The 19925-nt window shown below is 46.4% G+C and overlaps 1 protein-coding gene across 2 annotated transcripts in view; it reads right to left on the reverse strand.

Annotated features, from left to right (window-relative positions):
• The window catches only part of wdr27 (WD repeat domain 27), a 608079-nt gene that overhangs the window by 540996 nt on the left and 47158 nt on the right, over nt 1-19925 (reverse strand). For both annotated transcript variants that reach the window (XM_085979531.1, XM_085979524.1), the window contains exons 12-16: nt 18615-18739; nt 17756-17838; nt 14091-14166; nt 4267-4344; nt 3461-3567 (exon numbers count right to left, since the gene is read on the reverse strand). In XM_085979531.1, the coding sequence (XP_085835657.1) occupies nt 3461-3567; nt 4267-4344; nt 14091-14166; nt 17756-17838; nt 18615-18739 (469 nt within the window). The remainder of the gene's footprint in view (nt 1-3460; nt 3568-4266; nt 4345-14090; nt 14167-17755; nt 17839-18614; nt 18740-19925) is intronic.

Raw genomic sequence — 19925 nt, forward strand, 5'->3', positions numbered from 1 at the left:
AGTCCAAAGGCGGAAGTCACACCCCCATCCACATCCATGTGGCTGTGGGGGAAAGGGTGGACAGCTTTAAGTTCCTCGGAGTCCACATCACGGAAGACCTCTCCTGGTCACTCAACACCTCCTCTCTGGTGAAGAAGGCCCAGCAGCGCCTTTATTTCCTAAGGAGGCTGAAGGGATGTAACCTGTCACCCCTGATCCTCTCTAACTTTTACCGCTGCACTATAGAAAGCATCCTGACAAACTGTATCACAGTATGGTATGGCAGCTGTAGCTACTATGACCGGAAAGCCCTGCAGCGGGTAGTCAAAACTGCCCAACGCATTACCGGCACCCGGCTACTGACCATAGAGCACATATACCAGAAACGCTGTTTACGGAGGTCACGGACCATCATCAAAGACCCTACCCACCCCAGCCACAGTCTGTTCGCCCCCCTGCTATCTGGGAGATGCTACAGATGCATTCGCACCCGTACGACCAGATTTAGGAACAGCTTCTTTCCCAGGGCTGTCATCCTACTGAACTCCACAAATAAACTCTAAAGCCTGCACATCTGCCAATGCACTTTATTAGGGTTATGTTTATGTTAATATACTACAAGCCAAATGTATGTTGAATGTTTAAATGTCTTAATCCAAATGTACACTCTCGGGAGCCGCAAGCCTACATTTCGTTGTACTGCACTTGTGCACTAACAATGACAATAAAAGTTGATTTGATTTTGTTTAAGATTTTGCGTTGGATAGTTCTTTTTCATAATCTTTCAGAATGTACTAGCAGAGATGAGAATATTGTTCCATTTTAAATAGCAGTAATTGAAGATGATTAAGCCTAAGTATAAAGTCAAAGTAGTATACAGTTTGCATACAGCACTTGTCAAATCTAAACATTTTGTCTCAACAATTTTCTCCCTTTTCCTCCCCTGAAGCCTTTGATTCCTTGCTGCGGCACTGTTCCATAAGCCCTGGTACTTCTAGTACCTTATCCAAGTGGCCATTATTCATGTGTGAGCCTCGACACTTGTTGGTGGACATCACAGCAGAGCCTGATCCTGATCCTGATCCTGCTGGCCTCCGCACCCACACACGCGCTTTCCAGCAGGAGTCACTAGAGAGAGATCAGGGAGCGAGAGTCCTGAAAGATTCTCCTCTCCCTAACCCGGGGTGCTGAGATTAACAGCGGCACCCTTTCTGAAGCCTCAGCTGAGATCAGCTACATCAGCGCAAACCTAGTCAGTAAGGCGTACAGCTCACTTACTAATCGGTCTAAGTCAGTGGGGCAGCAGACCGAAATGTTAATCTTATATGCTTTGTGTGCTACTTGGTTTGTAAGATGATTCCCTCTCTGAGACAGTTGTTCTCCAGTGTTTGAAATGAATGTCACTACTTAAATAGCTCTGGCAAATGTGCATGAGGTTTCGAAATTTCTGTCCCACATTTAATGCACTTCTCAAGAACAAGCGTTTAGAGTGAGTGTGTTGTTTTGTGCTCATCAAGGTAAGCAGTGTTAGTGCTGGGAATGGGACCCTATCTGCCGGCACAGACACGATGGGCCGAATGGCCTCCTTCTATGCTGCAAATTTCTATGATTCTATGTATTTCCGATACCCAGTATCAGTGACAAGCAATCCTAGTTACTTGCATACACAGCTACTTGCAGAGTAAAGTGTTGGTATGTAATAGGTATGTTACTTTAAACCTATGGCCAGGGCAGCACTACTTTGTAGGGCGTAGTGATACCGTAGTACCACTCCTGGCCATAGGGGTATAAATAGTACTGTGGGTACTGATCTCCCCTCAGTTTCCCGGCTGTTGGTATTAAGTAAAGACCTACGTTGAATCTTCCAAGCTGTCTCGTCATTATTGCATTAAGTATAGACACATACTTTATACTGGCGACGAGGATGGGATGTTCCTTATTGTAGTGGACGCCCATTCAAAATGGCCGGAGGTCATAAAGATGTCATCAACGACAGCCGAAAAGACGGTCGCAGTCTTAAGGACCATTTTTGCCCGAAACGGGGTGCCCGAGCAAGTCTGTTCGGACAATGGGCCACAATTTGTGGCAGAAGAATTTCAAGCATTCCTAAAAAGGAATGGAGTGCGACATTATACGTCCGCACCATATCATCTGGCTACAAATGGGCTGGCAGAGCGATTTGTACAGACTTTTAAAAAGGCCATCAAGGCGATGGGGGAGGAAAGGTTGCCACTACAACACAAGGTGGACAACTTCCTATTCGCATACCGTAATGCTGCACATACGGTGACCAACCAGGCCCCCGCCGTCATGTTCTTTAATAGAAGGTTAAGGTCTCGCCTTGAATTGCTCAGACCAAACATTCGGAGAGATGTGGAAAACCGAGTATTTCGTAGGGCTCCTGACAGACAGACACGGAGCTTCGAGGTGGGGCAGCAAGTGTTGGCCCGTGATTATAGGAATGAAAAGTGGCGGTCTGGTACGATAAAGGCCCGCCAGGGACCCTTGATGTACACAGTTGAGACAGGGGAAGGCATAATCAGACGACATGCTGATCAACTTGTGGAGTCCAGAAACCCAACTGATTCACTACCTCAAACGTCTCAGCACATTGTTACAGCGGAATCACGGCCCAGCTCGTCGTTACAGAGGTCTCAGGATTGCGAGGAGTTCAGCACTCCAGTGATCTCCACGGCACAGGATGTGCCATCAGACACCGACGAGTCCAGCGATGAAGGGGTGACGGAAGTACCGCCGCCTACACCGAGACCGACTAGAGAAAGACGTTATCCTAGTCGAGACAGGAGGCCTCCTCAGAGACTGAATCTATAACATGTTTCTGTTTATATATATATAAGTAGACAACTCTTGATGTAAATATGTTATGTATATTGTGTTACCAAATGTTATTAGCCCTAGTTATGGGGCATCTATTGACTTAATTGCACGGGTACGTTTTAATTAAAAGGGGAGGAATGTTGTGTATGTAATAGGTATGTTACTTTAAACCTATGGCCAGGGCAGCACTACTTTGTAGGGCGTAGTGATACCGTAGTACCACTCCTGGCCATAGGGGTATAAATAGTACTGTGGGTACTGATCTCCCCTCAGTTTCCCACCTGTTGGTATTAAGTAAAGACCTACGTTGAATCTTCCAAGCTGTCTCGTCATTATTGCATTAAGTATCGACACATAAAGCTCTAACTCTACTCTGGCCCAAAAATGTGCCTCAATCCCAACTGGAGATGAAAGCAACTTACTGCACCAGTGCAACAACTCTTCTATTTCCCACAGTCAGGAATCCCATGATCACAACAGTTCTGTGCGGAGAACCATACCCCACCGAGAACTTGATTCAGAGCGCCAAAACTCTTTACACGTAAATTCTTCAAGCCGACATGCTGGGAATCAATTCAATTCCGCAAACCTGATTCACAGCCTTTAGAAAACGTTCTCGACATTCTCCAATCATGCAGGTTACCTGAGTATTGGATGCAGCAAGCAGGTGTTGGTTGGTTTGAAACAACAACTCGTGCATGAAGTCTGCTTGGCGCCAAACTGTCCAGCGGGTATTCTTTGGTAACTCCCCTGTAGTAAATCATAGCACTAAGACTCAGCAACAGGTTTTCAATTAAAAATACAGGAGCATTTTCAAAATGTTAAACAGGGCATAAACACCACTTTTCCCCAAATTAACAGAAAATTGTGGGGGTGAAATTGTACATGGGGCAGGGACGCAAAACAGGTGGAATCGCAGCGGGTGCCTGTAATGCATTCCTGATGATAATCAGTTCCATTGACTTCCATAGAACAGAATATCGGGCGTGTTGTAGAACGGTCGGCCAAAGCGATTCTGCCTGTTTTGTGTCTCCAACCAGTGCCAATTTCACCCCCCAATGCATTGTATCAAAACAGCATTGGACGTCACCGTTCATTGGAACTGAAATATTGTAGATTCCACATTAGTGAAATTTCTTAGTTTTTGAAACACAGTCTGCTAATGATTGATCCAGTAATAGATAAAGAGCTCATTTTATATTTACCGTTAGGGACAGTATCCTGTTAGTTTGCATAATAAATTCAAATACACCACATAAATACACGTACATAATGCTTGATTTGCATGTACTTCCATGATGTTGTGCTCTGTCCACAATATTGGGAGGGATGGCTACAAACAAGCAGCGATGGATCCAATACCATTTTTCACAATTGCATAACACCCCCAATCTTTTTGTAATCAGATTCCAGAAATTAAGAAGACTTCCTTGCAAATAGGTTTCTTACTTGAGACAGCTATTTTTCTCCTTCATGACTGAGCTGACACATTTTGGGGGATTTACCTTTGGTGTGAACATGTTCACTCTGCAACAAAATCATTAACATCATAGCATTAGTATCGAAACATTGAATAAGACTTATTTCAATGTATCAAAATTTAGTTAACTTTGAAATTAAACTTTTGAACTAATTAGTCAGCAAATGATCTGGATGGATTGTGCATTTGGGACCAGATTTTCATCTGACAAAGGTTAAAGTGCATAAACTGCAGTAGAAACTGGTATTGAACTAATTCAACTATTTGGGGCTGAAATGTCATAGCCCTGCTGGTGAAGACCTGCCATAAATGTGACTGGTGTGGCAGAGGAGCCTGAAAATGGGCCAGGACTTGGATATACAGCAGCAGGTCCTGGCCTTGCCCGGGAGCCTTGTTTGAGGGCTGAGCCTCTACCAAGACCACAGATGCGGAAGAAGCAAAGCCAGGGAGGGAATTCCCAAACCTGGGCGTTCCCGCAGCGCTCCCCTGGGATGGGCCGCTCGAGAGATCATCGGCCAGTATGCTCAGAAGCAAGAGGCCTCAGAGAGGGCAGAAATGGTGCCCTCATGTAGGTCCAAGCCTGAGTTGTGGCATGGCCCCTGAAGTGTAGATCAGTGAAATATTTGCAAATGGGTGAGCCAGGACCCCTCAGTGAACAAGTATCTGAGGTGCTAAAGCAATGCTTGAGACGACTAAACAATCAGAGGGCCTTACAATATGCCACACAGACTTTCTTGCTTCAATTAAGTTAAGGGTTTTTCCTGGGACAGTGCACTGCCTGCTCAACTCTTTGCCCTCCTATTTTCAGTGAATTTTACTTTAAAGAGGGAATGCGGGGCCACATTCAGCTGAATAACATCACATAATTGCCAGTTATTTCCATTTGAATACTCTAGAAATGCAAGGACCAAGTCTTTATTTTTTCAAAGCCACATAATTAAAAGGAAACTGATCCTTAATTTACTATAAATTCAGTTTAATAGGATAGAGCAAACTTAATGTCATTTGGTGTTGAGCATTGCAACCCACCTCCCTTGTAATTCTTCCAGCAGCATCTTACCTGATGCATCTGCAAATCTGTTGAGTTGTGGACATCTTGGCCTAGGAACTCGATGGCGCCGCACCCGTTTTGTTTGGCCTCAAGCAGAGGTCTAAGCCTCCAATATGGCGGGCAGGAAGCGCACGCTCATTATGAGCCAAAAGTGTGCCGCTCGTTATATCGTTATAGGCAAAAAAAATAGGCACCCAGGGCCCACACCTGAAACAGGCGTTAGGCCCTTTGCATATGTAACTAAGGGGCTTAACGCCGGTTTGAGGCCCCCTCTGCTATATTGGCTTGCCCTGTGGCAGCCAGCGCCAGCAACGGCTGCATTCAGGAAAACCAGGGCTACACGCGACCCTTAAATGGACTGCTGCACGCCACCACCAAAAAGGAAAGTTTGTTAAAACATTCTTACCTCAATGTGGAGCCGGGAGGAGCAGGAGTGCTCCCCCCCCCCCCCCCCACCCACCCCACATTAAAAGTGCGGGCTGCTGCCGGCCACCGCTTTCCCCCTCTGATTGCGACCTCCACCCCCCCTCATCTTGACCTCCACCCAGACCCGCCCCCCAGCCCCCACCACCCCCGATCACAACCACTACCCTACCCGATCCTGGCCACTGCTACCCTCCTTCCTGCCCGCTTTTCCCGGTCGCCCCCACCCAGCTGCACGCCTCTCCCAGTTTCCTTTCAAGGGCTTAGCTAAGGGCCGCTGCCAGCGATGCAGTGGCCCAAACCTCAAGACCTCTTCTCTGCCCATTAGGTGTCCACAGCTCACCATTTTGATGATAATGAGGCTCGAGGCCCAATATTAGATGTGTGATGAAATATGTCATTCATCAGACTCTGTAGTTAACTACATATATTGTATTGCCTGCTCCGGTGCTTTACCTTGTATTGTGTATAGTGGACCACCCCCTTTGTGTGTCAGCTCCGCCCATACCTGGCCCTACTTAAGACAAGCCCAGGCTTGTCTTGCAGCAGAACAGCAGCATGCTAGGTGAAGCCACAGGCATCTTTTCTTTGCTAATAAAAGCCTTGTTTTATTCAGTTAACTTTGAGTCTTGAAGTCATTGAGGCGCATCAATTTTATTAGCAAACTTTAACGATGGATCAACTTTTGAAACCGGAACGCTTGGATTTGGACCCGCATGCTTCGGATGCATCGGCACGGTTTGGACACTGGTTCCAGTGCTTGGAATTCTTTATGGCCAACTCCGAAGCCGTCACAGCCTCTAAAGCCACCGGAGATGTGAAACTCGGGATCCTGCAAAATCGGGTAAGCCACCGGGTTTTTCCACTCATCCAAGACGCCGCCACCTACCTGGATGCCTGCAACATTCTAAAGGCCCACTATCAGCGGCCTACCAACGAGGTGTACGCCAGGCACCTGCTTGCTACCTGCACACAGCGACCCGGAGAGTCGCTAGAGGACTTTCTAGTCACCCTAAAAGTGCTTGGCAAAGACTGCAAATGCAAAGACGTGAAAGCCACGGTATACACAGACGAGCTTATTCGGGATGCCTTTATCGCAGGCCTTAGCTCTAATTACATCCGGCAGAGACTGCTAGAGAAAACGGGCCTAGATCTGACACAGGCTGTGGACACAGCGCGATCGCTGGATGTGGCTCAGAAGAACTCTGACTCCTACTCGTCAGGCCGCGCGGCCCACGCCGCCTCTGCTTCCCCGCCCGGTAGCCCAACACCGTCGGGGCCCTGCTCTCCCCCCAGAAGCCCTACGACCGCCGCGACGCATCGGGGCCCCAAATGCTACTTCTGCGGGCAGCCGAAGCACACCAGGAACCTGTGCCCGGCGAAAGGCACCACCTGCTGTAAGTGCGGTAAGAAGGGGCACTTTGGGAAGGTGTGCAGAGGGAACCCCGCAGGCAAAACCGCCACCGCCGCGTGCGCGCCGTGGGAGCGGCCATCTTGGACGCCATCTTGTCCGACCTCGTGGGGTCCGCCATCTCGCGAGCAGACATCGTGGACGCCATCTTACCCGGCCTCGTGTGGCCCACCATCTTGTCCCGATCAGGGCCCTACAGTGGCGTCGATCACAGTGGACCAGTCCAGACCGCACCCACTATCCAAATCGATGGTGGACATCGAGGTAAACGGGTGCAAGGTTAAATGTTTAATTGACAGCGAGAGCACAGAGAGCTTCATTCACCCTGATCTGGTACAACGACTCTCTCTAACTATAGTCCCTACTCAGGGCAGGATCTCTATGGCCGACAAAACCCAGATATCGACTATTGCGGGTTACTGCGCGGTACGATTGTCCTTTAAAGGCACTATATATAATAATTTTAAACTGTTAATTATGAAGGATTTATGTGTGAGCGTGATCTTGGGCCTGGATTTTCAGTGCCACCACCAAAGCATCACGCTCAATTTCGGTGGGACCCAGCCGCCCCTCACAGTGTGCGGTCTGGCTACCCTGAAGGTAAAGCCGCCTTCGCTATTCGCGAACCTTACCCCGAACTGCCGGCCAATAGCGACCAAAAGCAGGAGGTACAGCTGGGAGGACAGGCGGTTTATCGCGACCGAGGTAGACAGGCTCCTGAGGGAGCGCATTATTGAACGCAGCAACAGCCCGTGGCGCGCCCAAGTGGTGGTGGTGAGGGGTAGCGAGAAGAAGCGGATGGTGATTGACTATAGTCAAACAGTCAACATCTATACCCAACTAGACGCCTACCTGCTACCCCGCATATCTGAGATGGTGAACCAAATCGCCCAATACCGGGTGTTCTCCACCATCGACCTCAAGTCAGCGTATCACCAGCTCCCTATCAGACCAGAGGACCGTTCGTACACCGCCTTCGAGGCAAACGGACGCCTCTACCAGTTCCTCAGAGTCCCCTTTGGGGTGACGAATGGGGTCTCGATCTTTCAGAGGGAGATGGACCGCATGGTCGATGACCACCACTTGCAGGCAACCTTCCCCTATCTCGACAACGTCACCATCTGCGGCCACAACCAACAGGACCACGACTCAAACCTCGCGAGGTTTCTGAAAACCGCACAAAAACTCAACCTCACCTACAACGAGGACAAGTGCGTTTTCAACACCACGCGCCTCTGCATACTAGGCAGCGTGGTGGAGAATGGGGAAATCGGACCAGACCCCGACCGATTGCGCCCCCTACGGGAGCTGCCCCTGCCCAACACTCCCAAAGCCCTGAAAAGGTGCCTGGGGTTATTCTCGTATTATGCCCAATGGGTCCCCAACTACTCCGATAAAGCCCGCCCCCTCTTGAAAGCATCCTCTTTCCCGCTCTCTGCTGAGGCCCATGCTGCCTTCAAAAGCATTAAGCAGGATATTGAGCGGGCCACGCTACAGGCAGTGGACGAGAACACTCCCTTTCAAGTGGAAAGTGATGCGTCTGACTTTGCCCTGGCGGCCACCCTCAACCAGGCGGGGCGGCCCGTAGCTTTCTTCTCGAGGACCCTCCAGGGGCCCGAGATCAGACACTCCTCCGTGGAAAAGGAGGCCCAAGCCATCGTGGAGGCAGTGCGCCACTGGCGGCACTACCTAGCCGGCAAACGCTTCACCCTACTTACCGACCAGCGGTCGGTAGCGTTTATGTTCAATAATAAACAGAGGGGGAAGATTAAAAATGATAAGATTCTTAGGTGGCGGATCGAGCTCTCCACCTTCGAGTACGACATCATATACCGGCCGGGGGCCCTTAACGAATCCCCGGACGCCCTCTCACGAGGGATGTGTGCCAACGCCACCGGGGATCGGCTACAGACCCTCCACAACGACCTCTGCCACCCAGGGGTCACACGGCTGTTCCACTTCATAAAGTCCCGCAACTTACCCTACTCGATTGAGGAAGTTCGGTCCCTGACCAGGAACTGCCGCACTTGCGCTGAGTGCAAGCCTCGGTTCTCCCGCCCTGATAGAGCCCACCTAATCAAAGCTACACGGCCCTTCGAGCGGCTTAGCTTAGATTTCAAGGGCCCCCTCCCGTCCGTCAACCGCAATGTTTACTTCCTGAACATTGTGGACGAATACTCCCGTTTCCCATTCGCCTTCCCCTGCCCAGACATGACCAGCGCCACGGTCATTAAATGCCTCAACAGCCTGTTCTGCCTGTTCAGGATGCCAAGCTATATCCACACGGATAGGGGGGCGTCCTTCATGAGTGAAGAGCTACGCCAGTACATGCTGTCCAAGGGGATTGCCACGAGCCGTACCACCAGCTACAACCCCCGGGGTAACGGTCAGGTGGAGCGAGAGAACGGAACAGTATGGAGGGCAGTCACCCTAACTCTAAGGACCAAGGGCCTCCCTATCTCCCGCTGGCAGGAAGTCCTCCCAGATGTGCTCCACTCAATACAGTCACTATTGTGTACCGCCACTAATGCCACGCCTCATGAGCTAATGTTTGTGTTTCCCCGGAAATCCACCTCAGGCGTATCCATACCGTCATGGCTCTCCACCCCAGGTCCGGTACTTTTGCGGAAGCATGTGAGGGGCCACAAGACGGACCCTCTCGTGGAGCCAGTGCACCTGCTCCACGCCAACCCACAATATGCGTATGTCCGGCACGCCGACGGACGGGAGGACACTGTGTCCATAAAAGACCTCGCCCCAGCCGGTAACAACAGCAACAACGACAACGACTACAACAACAACAACCACAACAACTATTACCCACCCACTCCACCCACTATTCTTTCATCACCCCCGGAAGAACACCAGCCAACGGTACCCCCACCACCTACTCCTTCAACAACCCCGGTGGCGCCCCCGGCAGAGACCCAGGAGACCACCCGGGACACCCAGCCGGCACCCGCGGCACCGCAACCGTTACGTCGGTCACAGAGGACTATCACACCCCCGGACAGACTAAATCTGTAGAAGGGGTGAATGTGATGAAATATGTCATTCATCAGACTCTGTAGTTAACCACATATATTGTATTGCCTGCTCCGGTGCTTTACCTTGTATTGTGTATAGTGGACCGCCCCCTTTGTGTGTCAGCTCCGCCCATACCTGGCTCTACTTAAGACAAGCCCAGGCTTGTCTTGCAGCAGAACAGAAGCATGCTAGGTGAAGCCACAGGCATCTTTTCTTTGCTAATAAAAGCCTTGTTTTATTCAGTTAACTTTGAGTCTTGAAGTCATTGAGGCGCATCAAGGTGCATTTTGGGCCTATCCATTCAGGCGCAGGCATTGTTCCCTGCGACCCAGACTGCCAGTTATTTTGGCCGTGAATGAATTTTCCTTCCCTGATCTCCATTGTCAATTATTTACAATGTAGTCAAACATTCACCCATCAAAAATGCCCTCCTTTTTTAAACTACTGCTTCAAATCTTTAAATCTCTGTAGAGGCAAGCTTCCAATGACTGGAATATTAGACTCCAAGAGCTCAATCCATATAAATAATTAAGTCTGACTCTTGGAGGATAGGCTGGGATCAGATAGGAGCTTAATTCTGGCAGCACAAAGGTTCCCACTCAATCTGCAGACCGTGGAAAATGTACCTACATTAGAATGTGTTCGGGCAGAAGTCTGGAAACAGAAACTTACAACAGTCCGTGACTGAGGGTGCAGAATCTTACTGATGAAGTTAAATTAGCTGAAAGCAATAGTTGGCTTAAATATTAAGGCCTAGAAATTGGGTTTTGGCTTAGCCAGGGCTTTAGCGCCGGAAGTTAGTGCCGGCGCTAAGTCCCCCTGCGCGCGCCAAAAATTCAGTAGCGCCGCGCCCAAACGGCTGCCGGCACTACTGAAGGGTCTTAGCGCCTGGAAAAGGGCGCTAACTGCCGTTTAGCGCCGCCATTCCGGCGCTGCGGCACCCGATGCGGTGCGGCAGGCTGGGGAAGTGCAGGCCTCCTCCTTCCGTTAAGGAGGAGCTGCCTGCACCCGGCCGCGGCCCGCGCAAATCTGTTTAAAAATGAGCCCGGCACCTCGGACAAGTGCCGGGCTTGCATCTGTTCCGGGGGGGGGGAGAAGTCCGGGGAGGGAGCTGCGGGCAGGCGGCCGGCGGGAAAGCGGCCGGCCGCCGCGGGGCCTTTAATGCGCCGGCGCAAACACATGTTGGACTCTGTTGCCAGAGTCTTAGTTGCGGCTGCCACGGGCGAGGCGGCCGCAACTGAATTTCGGCGCTGGGGCCCGTCGGCATGGCAACCGGGACGCTGCGCACACCGATGACATCATCGGTGCCGGCGCAGCGCTACCGGTGCAACGCCGCTTTAGGGCCCCAGGGAATTTTTCAACTGGCCATAACTCTGGCGCTAGTCCCTCTAGCACCTCAAAAGCGGCGCTAAGGCTAGTGAATTTCTAGGCCTAAAAATTAAATTTAACACAGAGCAGATTTTTAGAAAGTAATAAAAATATTTTTGCAGAGCATACTTTTCTCTCACTACACACAGTAGACAACTTACAACAGAGCAACAATTGGTAAGCATTGCGTCCATTTTTCGTGTGTAAAACAGGTGCAACGTTGACAAGTTTAGCAGTGGGACAGCCCGTGCTCAATTTGCGTGCAAGTTTGGGCCGCTGCTAATTTGTCCCACAGGGGGAAGCACAGTCTCTCTCATTTTCTCATGTCTAACATGTCAGGCAGACCAAATTACTCACACGGCCTCCTGCCGCTGGTTTTCCCTCCCGGCCACTACCAGGCTGTCAATTTGACCGGCTGCAGGGTGGGAAACAGAACTGGCCGTGCCAGGTTCTTCGGTCATTTTTGGCCTCCCCTGCATTCTCCCCGCCTCATCATAAATATCAGGGCCAATGACTCTGGGATGCGTCAACTGAACCTCTTTTTTCCACTTTGAAGTAGACTGTGAGCTGCAACGTTTCACAAAGTGGCTCACGTAGTTTTAAATGCATTGCAGTGCCGGGCTCATTAACAAATACGTTCGCTGCCTCAGTGGCTGCTGTCCATGGATTTCTAAACCTCTGCAAAATCACTTTGCTTTAAAACACAGTACTTAAACATAACATTCCCAAATCCTTTCCATGAAGGATAAAAAATGAGCAAAAATCCAGAAATGTGGCCACCACCTTGACAGTCATTGATACAAGGGGGAAAACACATGTGAATATAGGTTAACTGACACTTAGCTAATAGCAACAGTCACAGGGATATGGGGAAAGAGTGGGGGAGTGGGACTAACTGGACTTTTAAGATCTTTGTAAGAGCCGGCGTAGACTCAATGGGCCGAATGGCCTCCTTCTGTGTTGTACTCTTCTATGATTAGAGCTACAACAACAACAACATGCATTTATATAGTGCCTTTAACAGAGTAAAACATCCCAAGGCTCTTCACAGGAGCGTTATCAAACAAAATTTGACACCGAGATATTAGGGCAGATGACCAAAAGCTTGGTCAAGAGGTAGATTTTAAGGAGTGTCTTAAAGGAGGAGACAGAGGTAGCGAACTTAGGGCCTCGGCAGCTGAAGGCACGGCCACCAATGGTGGAGTGATTCAAATCGGGGATGTTCAAGAGGCCAGACTTGGCGGAGAATATTGTGTTGAGCTTATTGCGCCCTTTATATAAAACATAATCATAAATATTACCATGCAGCAGCATTTAAAGCTGTAATCATGGCAGGAAAATATATAACATACTCCAGAAAAAATGTCATACTTTGCTGTGAATTACCTGTCTCATTCATTAAAATGGTGGCAAACAGTTGTTGATTTCACAATGGTATATATGAAAAAAAAACTTAAAAAATATAAATTTCTTGGAATTTCAACTCTCCCCATGTTTGTGAATACTCATGAATGCCAATACTTTAATTTCATGTATGAGGAGACACAGAGGAGGCAAAGAGATGATACGAAATGCTACATGGAGAATGTACAGTTTATTTTACTGAAACCTGACACTAATTTTCCGAACATTAACCCTGGAGAAACCAGCTATTTATATAGACACAGTAGTGGTGGCAGTGGTGCTGGCGGGAGTGGGGTAGAATTTGCCTGTTGCCAGCTTCTAATATAATCTTTGAAATGGTTCAAGCCCAGTTGTACTCAGCTGAATTGTTTAACAGCAGAGCTCAAAGCTGTAAAGTATTTTTGGTTCACAAATGAATAAGCAAAAAAGAAAACAACTGTTCTCATATTTTGATAGCGGATATTACTGTTACATTACAGTACTGCATAAAACGCTGTGCACAACACTAAACATAAGGGCCTACATTTTCCAATCGAGTTACACTGGATTCCTGACATAACTGGAGTGGACCTGGGTAGCCAATGTCTTCGGGAGACACTCCACTAGCTCCCCACTCTCCCCGCCCCCCCTGCCACTTCCAGGATCTTCCGCCATAAGTGATGGAGAACGTGCACTATGTCCATCCATATATCGTGAGGTGTGTTGCAATGCTGCGCAAATTTGCGCCATAGCACAAGGAACATGATGCGTCCTGGTGTCCGGGGTTGTTAAAACGGAAGAAGGGAATATTTCAATTTTAACGGTCTGCATGACCTATGCAATCAATATGTATACATCATGGTGCTTTTTCCAAAATAAAATGATAAAAACGCCCAGCTCTACACTGTGGCAGGTGACCCAGCCCAGCTGTAACCATTCTCCAGCTGCTCCCAGGCGGATTCCCCAATACGCAAAGTGCCCTCGCTAGGATGTTAGGGCGCACCACTGGGGCAGGAGATCTTCTACCACAACCAAAGTGCACCTGGATTCCGCAACAGTGGAAAAACCCAGCTAAGGTGCTTGATTAAACTTACTTCAAACGTACTGACTATGTTACCAGTGACTCTTACCTAGGTGCTGAGGTGTAGCCAGAAGACTTCACTTTGGTATGAAACACGACCGGTTTGTCTTTTATACCGCTGGCGACTAGTTCCAGGAATTCAAAAAAGAAAAGACGTATTACTTTCTGCAGGGTGTTAAGCCACAGTCATTAACTTTTTGCATTCACGAAATAGGGAAGGAGCACTGTTATTTGCAATAAGCATAAATGAAGAAAAAAGTAGATTTATCTAGATTGGCGTGTAACTGTATTACCAGCACTTAATAAGTTACCATTTATATCATTCAGTTAAACAGTATACAGATAAGTAAAATAATAAATGGTTAACATTAAAAAAGATTATGCTATGTTAAGTAAACAAAATCCTCATAAGATACACTGTGGAATCCTCTCGTCCTTTGGATTTAATTTGATCAGATTTTAGTGCTTTAATATAGTATTAGTGTTTTAGCTCACTATTAGTGTTATACTATAGGAATTCATTCTAAAATTATAATGCAGTAATTCATTAGTGTTATAGTGCAGTATTTGTGTTATAGTGCAATACTACAGTGTTATACAGTACAGAAATACTGTTAAAATTAGTGCTGTAGTAGAGCAATATATTAATGCTATATTCTACTATTAATGATACAGTACAGCTATATACTCATGTTATGGTGCATTAAAATATAAATGTTATATTACAGGAATCTATTAGTGTTATAGTACTGTATTATGTTAGTGTTACAGTATACTACCTACATATATTAGTGTTATAATGCAATATTATCACTATTGTACAGTAATTTATTCATATATTACTGTTATAGTACAGCATTATATATTGGTATGAAAGTACAGTATTAGTGTTATATAATATTACTATTTTAAGTAAAGATCCCACGGCACTATTTCGAAGAGGAGCTGGGGAGTTCTCCCCGGAGTCCTGGCCAATATTTATCCCTCAATCAACATCACTAAAAACAGTTTATCTGGTCATTATCACATTGCTGTTTGTGGGAGCTTGCTGTGCGCAAATTGGCTGCCGTCTTTCCCACATTACAACAGTGACTACACTCCAAAAAGTACTTCATTGGCTGTAAAGTGCTTTGCGACGTCTGGTGGTCGTGAAAGGCGCTATTTAATGTAAGTCTTTCTTTATTTTAGTACTCTTCTTTTCATATACACCATAGTACTTTATTTTGGTCAGTTAGGTGTCTGACACACATGGAGCCCCACTACCATACTTAAGAGTCCAAATCAAGTTACTGAGAAATCCACCAGATACAGTTTCTGCTTCCACGTTCTCTCCGTAGGAACCCAGCACACTTAACCCAAGTCCTGAGAGCTTAGGCACAAGTTGACAACAGCCAAGGCAGCTTACCGGCGCTGTGTGCTGCTAGACTGCAATCTTAGGCACTGCTGGAGTTTAACCAGCTGAAACTGTGCAGTCTACCAATGCTACGCGCTACTTGTCCAGTCAGCACCAGCCTCCCCATTAGGGTCTTGGTTTGCAGGGTTATCTGGAGGGCAGACATCGTGGATTGCAACCCATGGTTTTTCAGTGCCATAAAGTCTACTCCATCATGTAATTGCGAAGAAACAAATTCCACGCTTTCCCTCGAAGTGAGCTGTGTTTCCACTGGATACAGTCTCTGAAGTATTCCCTTTAAGGGAACATTCTTCCTGACAAGGTGTCGTCAATCGAAATTAAATTCAAAAGCTGTTCTTTTCTCTTTCACAACGTTAATGTAGAAAAACGGGAAGCATTCCCAAATATCTCCTAATGATTTTGAGAATTAAATCTCCATGATAGAGTTCAGGGATCAATTATATGATACAATTTATCTTCTTTTTTGATATATATGTGGCTCATTTCAGCTGTAGAAATGTTTTATATCTTTTTTTTATTATGTATTTATATGACAAAAAGGTTAATAACACCAAATATATATAAATGACTCAGTTCAGCAGTAAAAATAAAATTAAAAAGCAATACCAGTCAATTTCACTGTGGAACCCCAACATAGTTTGAGATATGCAATATTTGTGCATCTAACCTGAAAACCAGGGCCAGATTTTTCTGAATCTGTTGATACGGTCAAAATGAGGATTTTCTTTGGACCCTACATTTTCCCCTGCTGAAGTGATTTTTCTTACTTACACGTGCCAAAGTCAACATTTTTTAACACGAGCCAAACTATCAGAGCGAACAATAGCAATGTCTGAAACATGATGAATGAAAAAATGTGCAGCTTTTGACAGCGAACACTCAAGGGCTGCTACAGAGGTCCTCAGTTACACAAACCTGGCACTCAGGCAGACACCCAGCTACAATAAAACTATTTCACTGCCCGCTAAAAACTTTTATGCTGCTTTTGCTTCTTGTAGCCTTTGATGTTTGGTATAATGCATTTCCAACAAACTTGCACGCACAGGTCCTTTCAACACATGGTTACAGCCGTTACTCGTCACAATCTATCATTGCGATCTATCACCGCGACAATCTGTCATATGTTCAATCATATTTTCTGTAGCATAATCCCTTTGTTTCTTTTTAATACAATCTAAGTACAATTGCAAGTGTCTCCAAAAGTTGCCAAAAAATTAATCAGTGAGATGTAAATGGAAAAGTGAACATAGCTAAAAATCAAAACTGAAAAAGAAATTGCCTAAAAAGTCACCTCCAGTTTACTTCTGGATTGCAATCATTTTATACAAAGTTTCTGACTTCGGGAATAAATCAACTTCACCAGAAGACGTTAATTGTCATATTAAGAACTTGTGCAATAGGAAAAGGAAGTTAATAGACTTAAAATCTAGCCCAGTAAGATCAACAAACAAAACATTACAATTGCAAGAGTCAGTTCCAGCCACCAAGAGGTTTGCAGTTTGAGCGCTAATCGAAGCACTAAGACACATGAGGGTGAATTCTCATCTTCACCGCATGGGCAGCAATCTGCTGCAGTGAATTGCCCGCCCACTGATTTCAATGGAATGAAAATGGGGCAAGTTCTCTAACAGTTGGGGGACAATAATATAGCACCAGAAGGGAAACAAACTCCAACCACAACACAGCCCTGTTCCTGGGGCTAGGGACAGGGTCACTGGCAAGGCTTGGAAGCTAAGCAGAGCCAGGCCTTGTTAGTACCTGGAGGGGTGACCATCAGGGTAAGACCAGGTGCAGAAGGTCACGGAAGGAGCCCCGAGGAGGGGCGGTTGGTGAGAAGGTCACGGAAGGAGCCCCGGGAGGGGCGGCTGGTGAGCAGGCCCGGGCGTTGGGCTGAAGATTGTCGGACAGGAGGAATGGTGGAAATGGAATGGCGGCGCGCACAGATGCAGCGGCTTTGCTTCTCCCAGGACGGTGCTATTTTACGTTTAATGTTAATGCTATTTGTACTGGACTCATGGGAGCTTGCAAGATCACATTTCGTTGTTCATGTACTTGTGCATTGTACAATGACAATAAAGTTGAATTATTATTATTAGTATGAACCACCCGTGACAAGTTGTGCACAATCTGAGATACCCTCCAAATAAATGGCAATATTAGATTCAGATTTTTTTTCAGCACAAGTATTAAAATGAATGCCAACTAAGTACTGTAAATTCAATCAGCAGCCATAAATCCAGCGGCAACATAGTCATTGAGCTTCTGTCTGCAGCCTGGAGAAGCAGGGAAGCAGCACATACCTGTCTTTAGGTGACCAACTGGTTTACTTTTCTCTTTCTGCTTCAGATCACAGTTTAACGGGGATGTGGGCAGCAAAGGTGTTCTGAAAGAAAGATTAGCTGATCAGCCCTGGCTGCCAAGCAAGTGACTCCTGTAGCTCATATTAATAAAGGTTAATATAATGAATGATTTGAACAATGTAGCAAATAGTGAAAATGACAGCAAAACTAAATAAAAATGAAAGGGAAACGAACACAAGGAATAAAAGTAATTACGGAATAGCTGGATGCACTATGCATTATAGAAAGGCAAATAACGTGATTGAAGAGACAGGAATAACACAATTAGTTGGCACTTTAAATTTGTTTCCTTCCTTTAATCTTTTAATTCTTTCCCATACTTTTCTTAGTTGTTTGATTTTAAGGGCTGATTTTCCCAGGCTCCGTGACGACTTCAGGATTCGGGGGGGGGGGAGGGGATCATAACTTTCTGCAACTGGCCTGACTAAAAATCTTCAGCCTACCCACAGTATTGCCACGCACCAACCGTTTGGCAGTGGTTCGGGGGCAGGCCATCTTTTCGGGGCTTCCAACAAGAAAATGCAAACAGAAAATGAGGCGCCCCCTCCTGCCTCATTGAGATGGTTTAGTCATGAATACTATAGAAATATACTAAATCTGGAGTTTGCTGATACTACTACATTTAGCATTTTTGCTATACAATCTAATATTTGCTGCTATTAAGCTGTGCAAGTTATTACGGTGCACTTCTCCCAAAATATGAAAAGCATAACGTTAGCTATTGCATACATGCCGAGTAGGTTTTATTAATTTAAGATAGCAACATCTTTTTAAAATATCTAGTAAGGGACTGTTTTACCTGGCAATGACACTGAGTGGTTCCTCCTTGTTGCTAGATTGCAGACACATTCTTGCAAGTTCATGCATATGAACTTCCAGCAGAGCAATATGCTTTCCAAACATGGAAGAAAGGAGACAGAAAATCTGTAGGAGTAAAACAGATTGAATCCCAATAACTGGTACATGTTCAAAAATTGCAGTAAAATGTTTCCCTCTTAAGAGTACGTTTTATCTCTTGCACCGGCAAAATTCAGGAGTCGGTTCAGATAACTTTTTTTACTTTTAGTTACTTTTTTTACTCCATTTATGGCTGTGCAAGCGTGTAGCTGAAGCTGTTGCTAAGCTACAGAGACGCTTGCAACTTGTGCCGATTGTTTTGAAGCTGTTAAGCAACAGGGTTTGTTGCTTTATACGGAGCTCTGAGCTCCGTATCTTTTACTATAGCGTTCGGTTATCCGGCATTGTTGATGGACCGGCACCAGGTCGGTCCCGTCCATGCCGGATACCAGAAAGTTTCCTGTACTTGTAAAAATTGTGCAAGGACTGGGCACAGTTGAAAATCTGTTTGTGTAGAGATACTAGCCTAGACTGTGCAGATTTAGGGGCTTCCGCCCGCCACAAAGATGCACCTCTAATCCTGGCCTGTCTTCCAGCCTCAGAGTCATTACCATACTTTCCGGTGGGCTCCCCAGCCTCACCAGGGAGTCCACTCAGAGCGATGCTCCATCGGGCCTCGGAGGGTGAAGCTGCTTAACGTTCCTGCTGTGGTAAGTGCAGAGCAATTGGCTTCCCAGTCTAAAGAATTCAAAATCCATCTTTCTTCCGCCACAGCAAGGCTGGATATTGGGGACTAACAGGCGTCCCAGTATCCAGTGATGCTATGGCGTGAAAGGTAGGAAATATGTCAGAGGATATATTTCCCTCTTTTGTCCCTGGCGAAATTACAATGGAAAAATCTATCTCACTATTTTTAAAACACTTGGTGATCCATCTTTACATGTATAAAGAGGTGAGTTTGAAATAAACTGTTATTTTTGAAGCAACTTCTATAGTTTGTATTAAATATATCAATGATAGTCAATATACAACAACAACTTGCATTTTCATACCTGTATTTATACACCTGTAACATTGTCAGTCTAGTTTTGAAACATAATGAATGCAGAGTACTCCATATTCAAAGTTTATTGAGTCTTATACTGTTTTTTTGTTCCCTAGTCCCAAATCCTTCATCAGGAGGATGCAATCATCCAGCTTGCAGGGATTCTACAGGGACAATGTCAATGCTGCTCTCCACTTAACTGAACACATGCTTATGTGGTGCAAGAAA

This window comes from Somniosus microcephalus, chromosome 3 (assembly GCF_052327205.1).
Source record: "Somniosus microcephalus isolate GS21.2 chromosome 3, FLI_Smic_1.0, whole genome shotgun sequence".
NCBI lineage: Eukaryota > Metazoa > Chordata > Chondrichthyes > Squaliformes > Somniosidae > Somniosus > Somniosus microcephalus.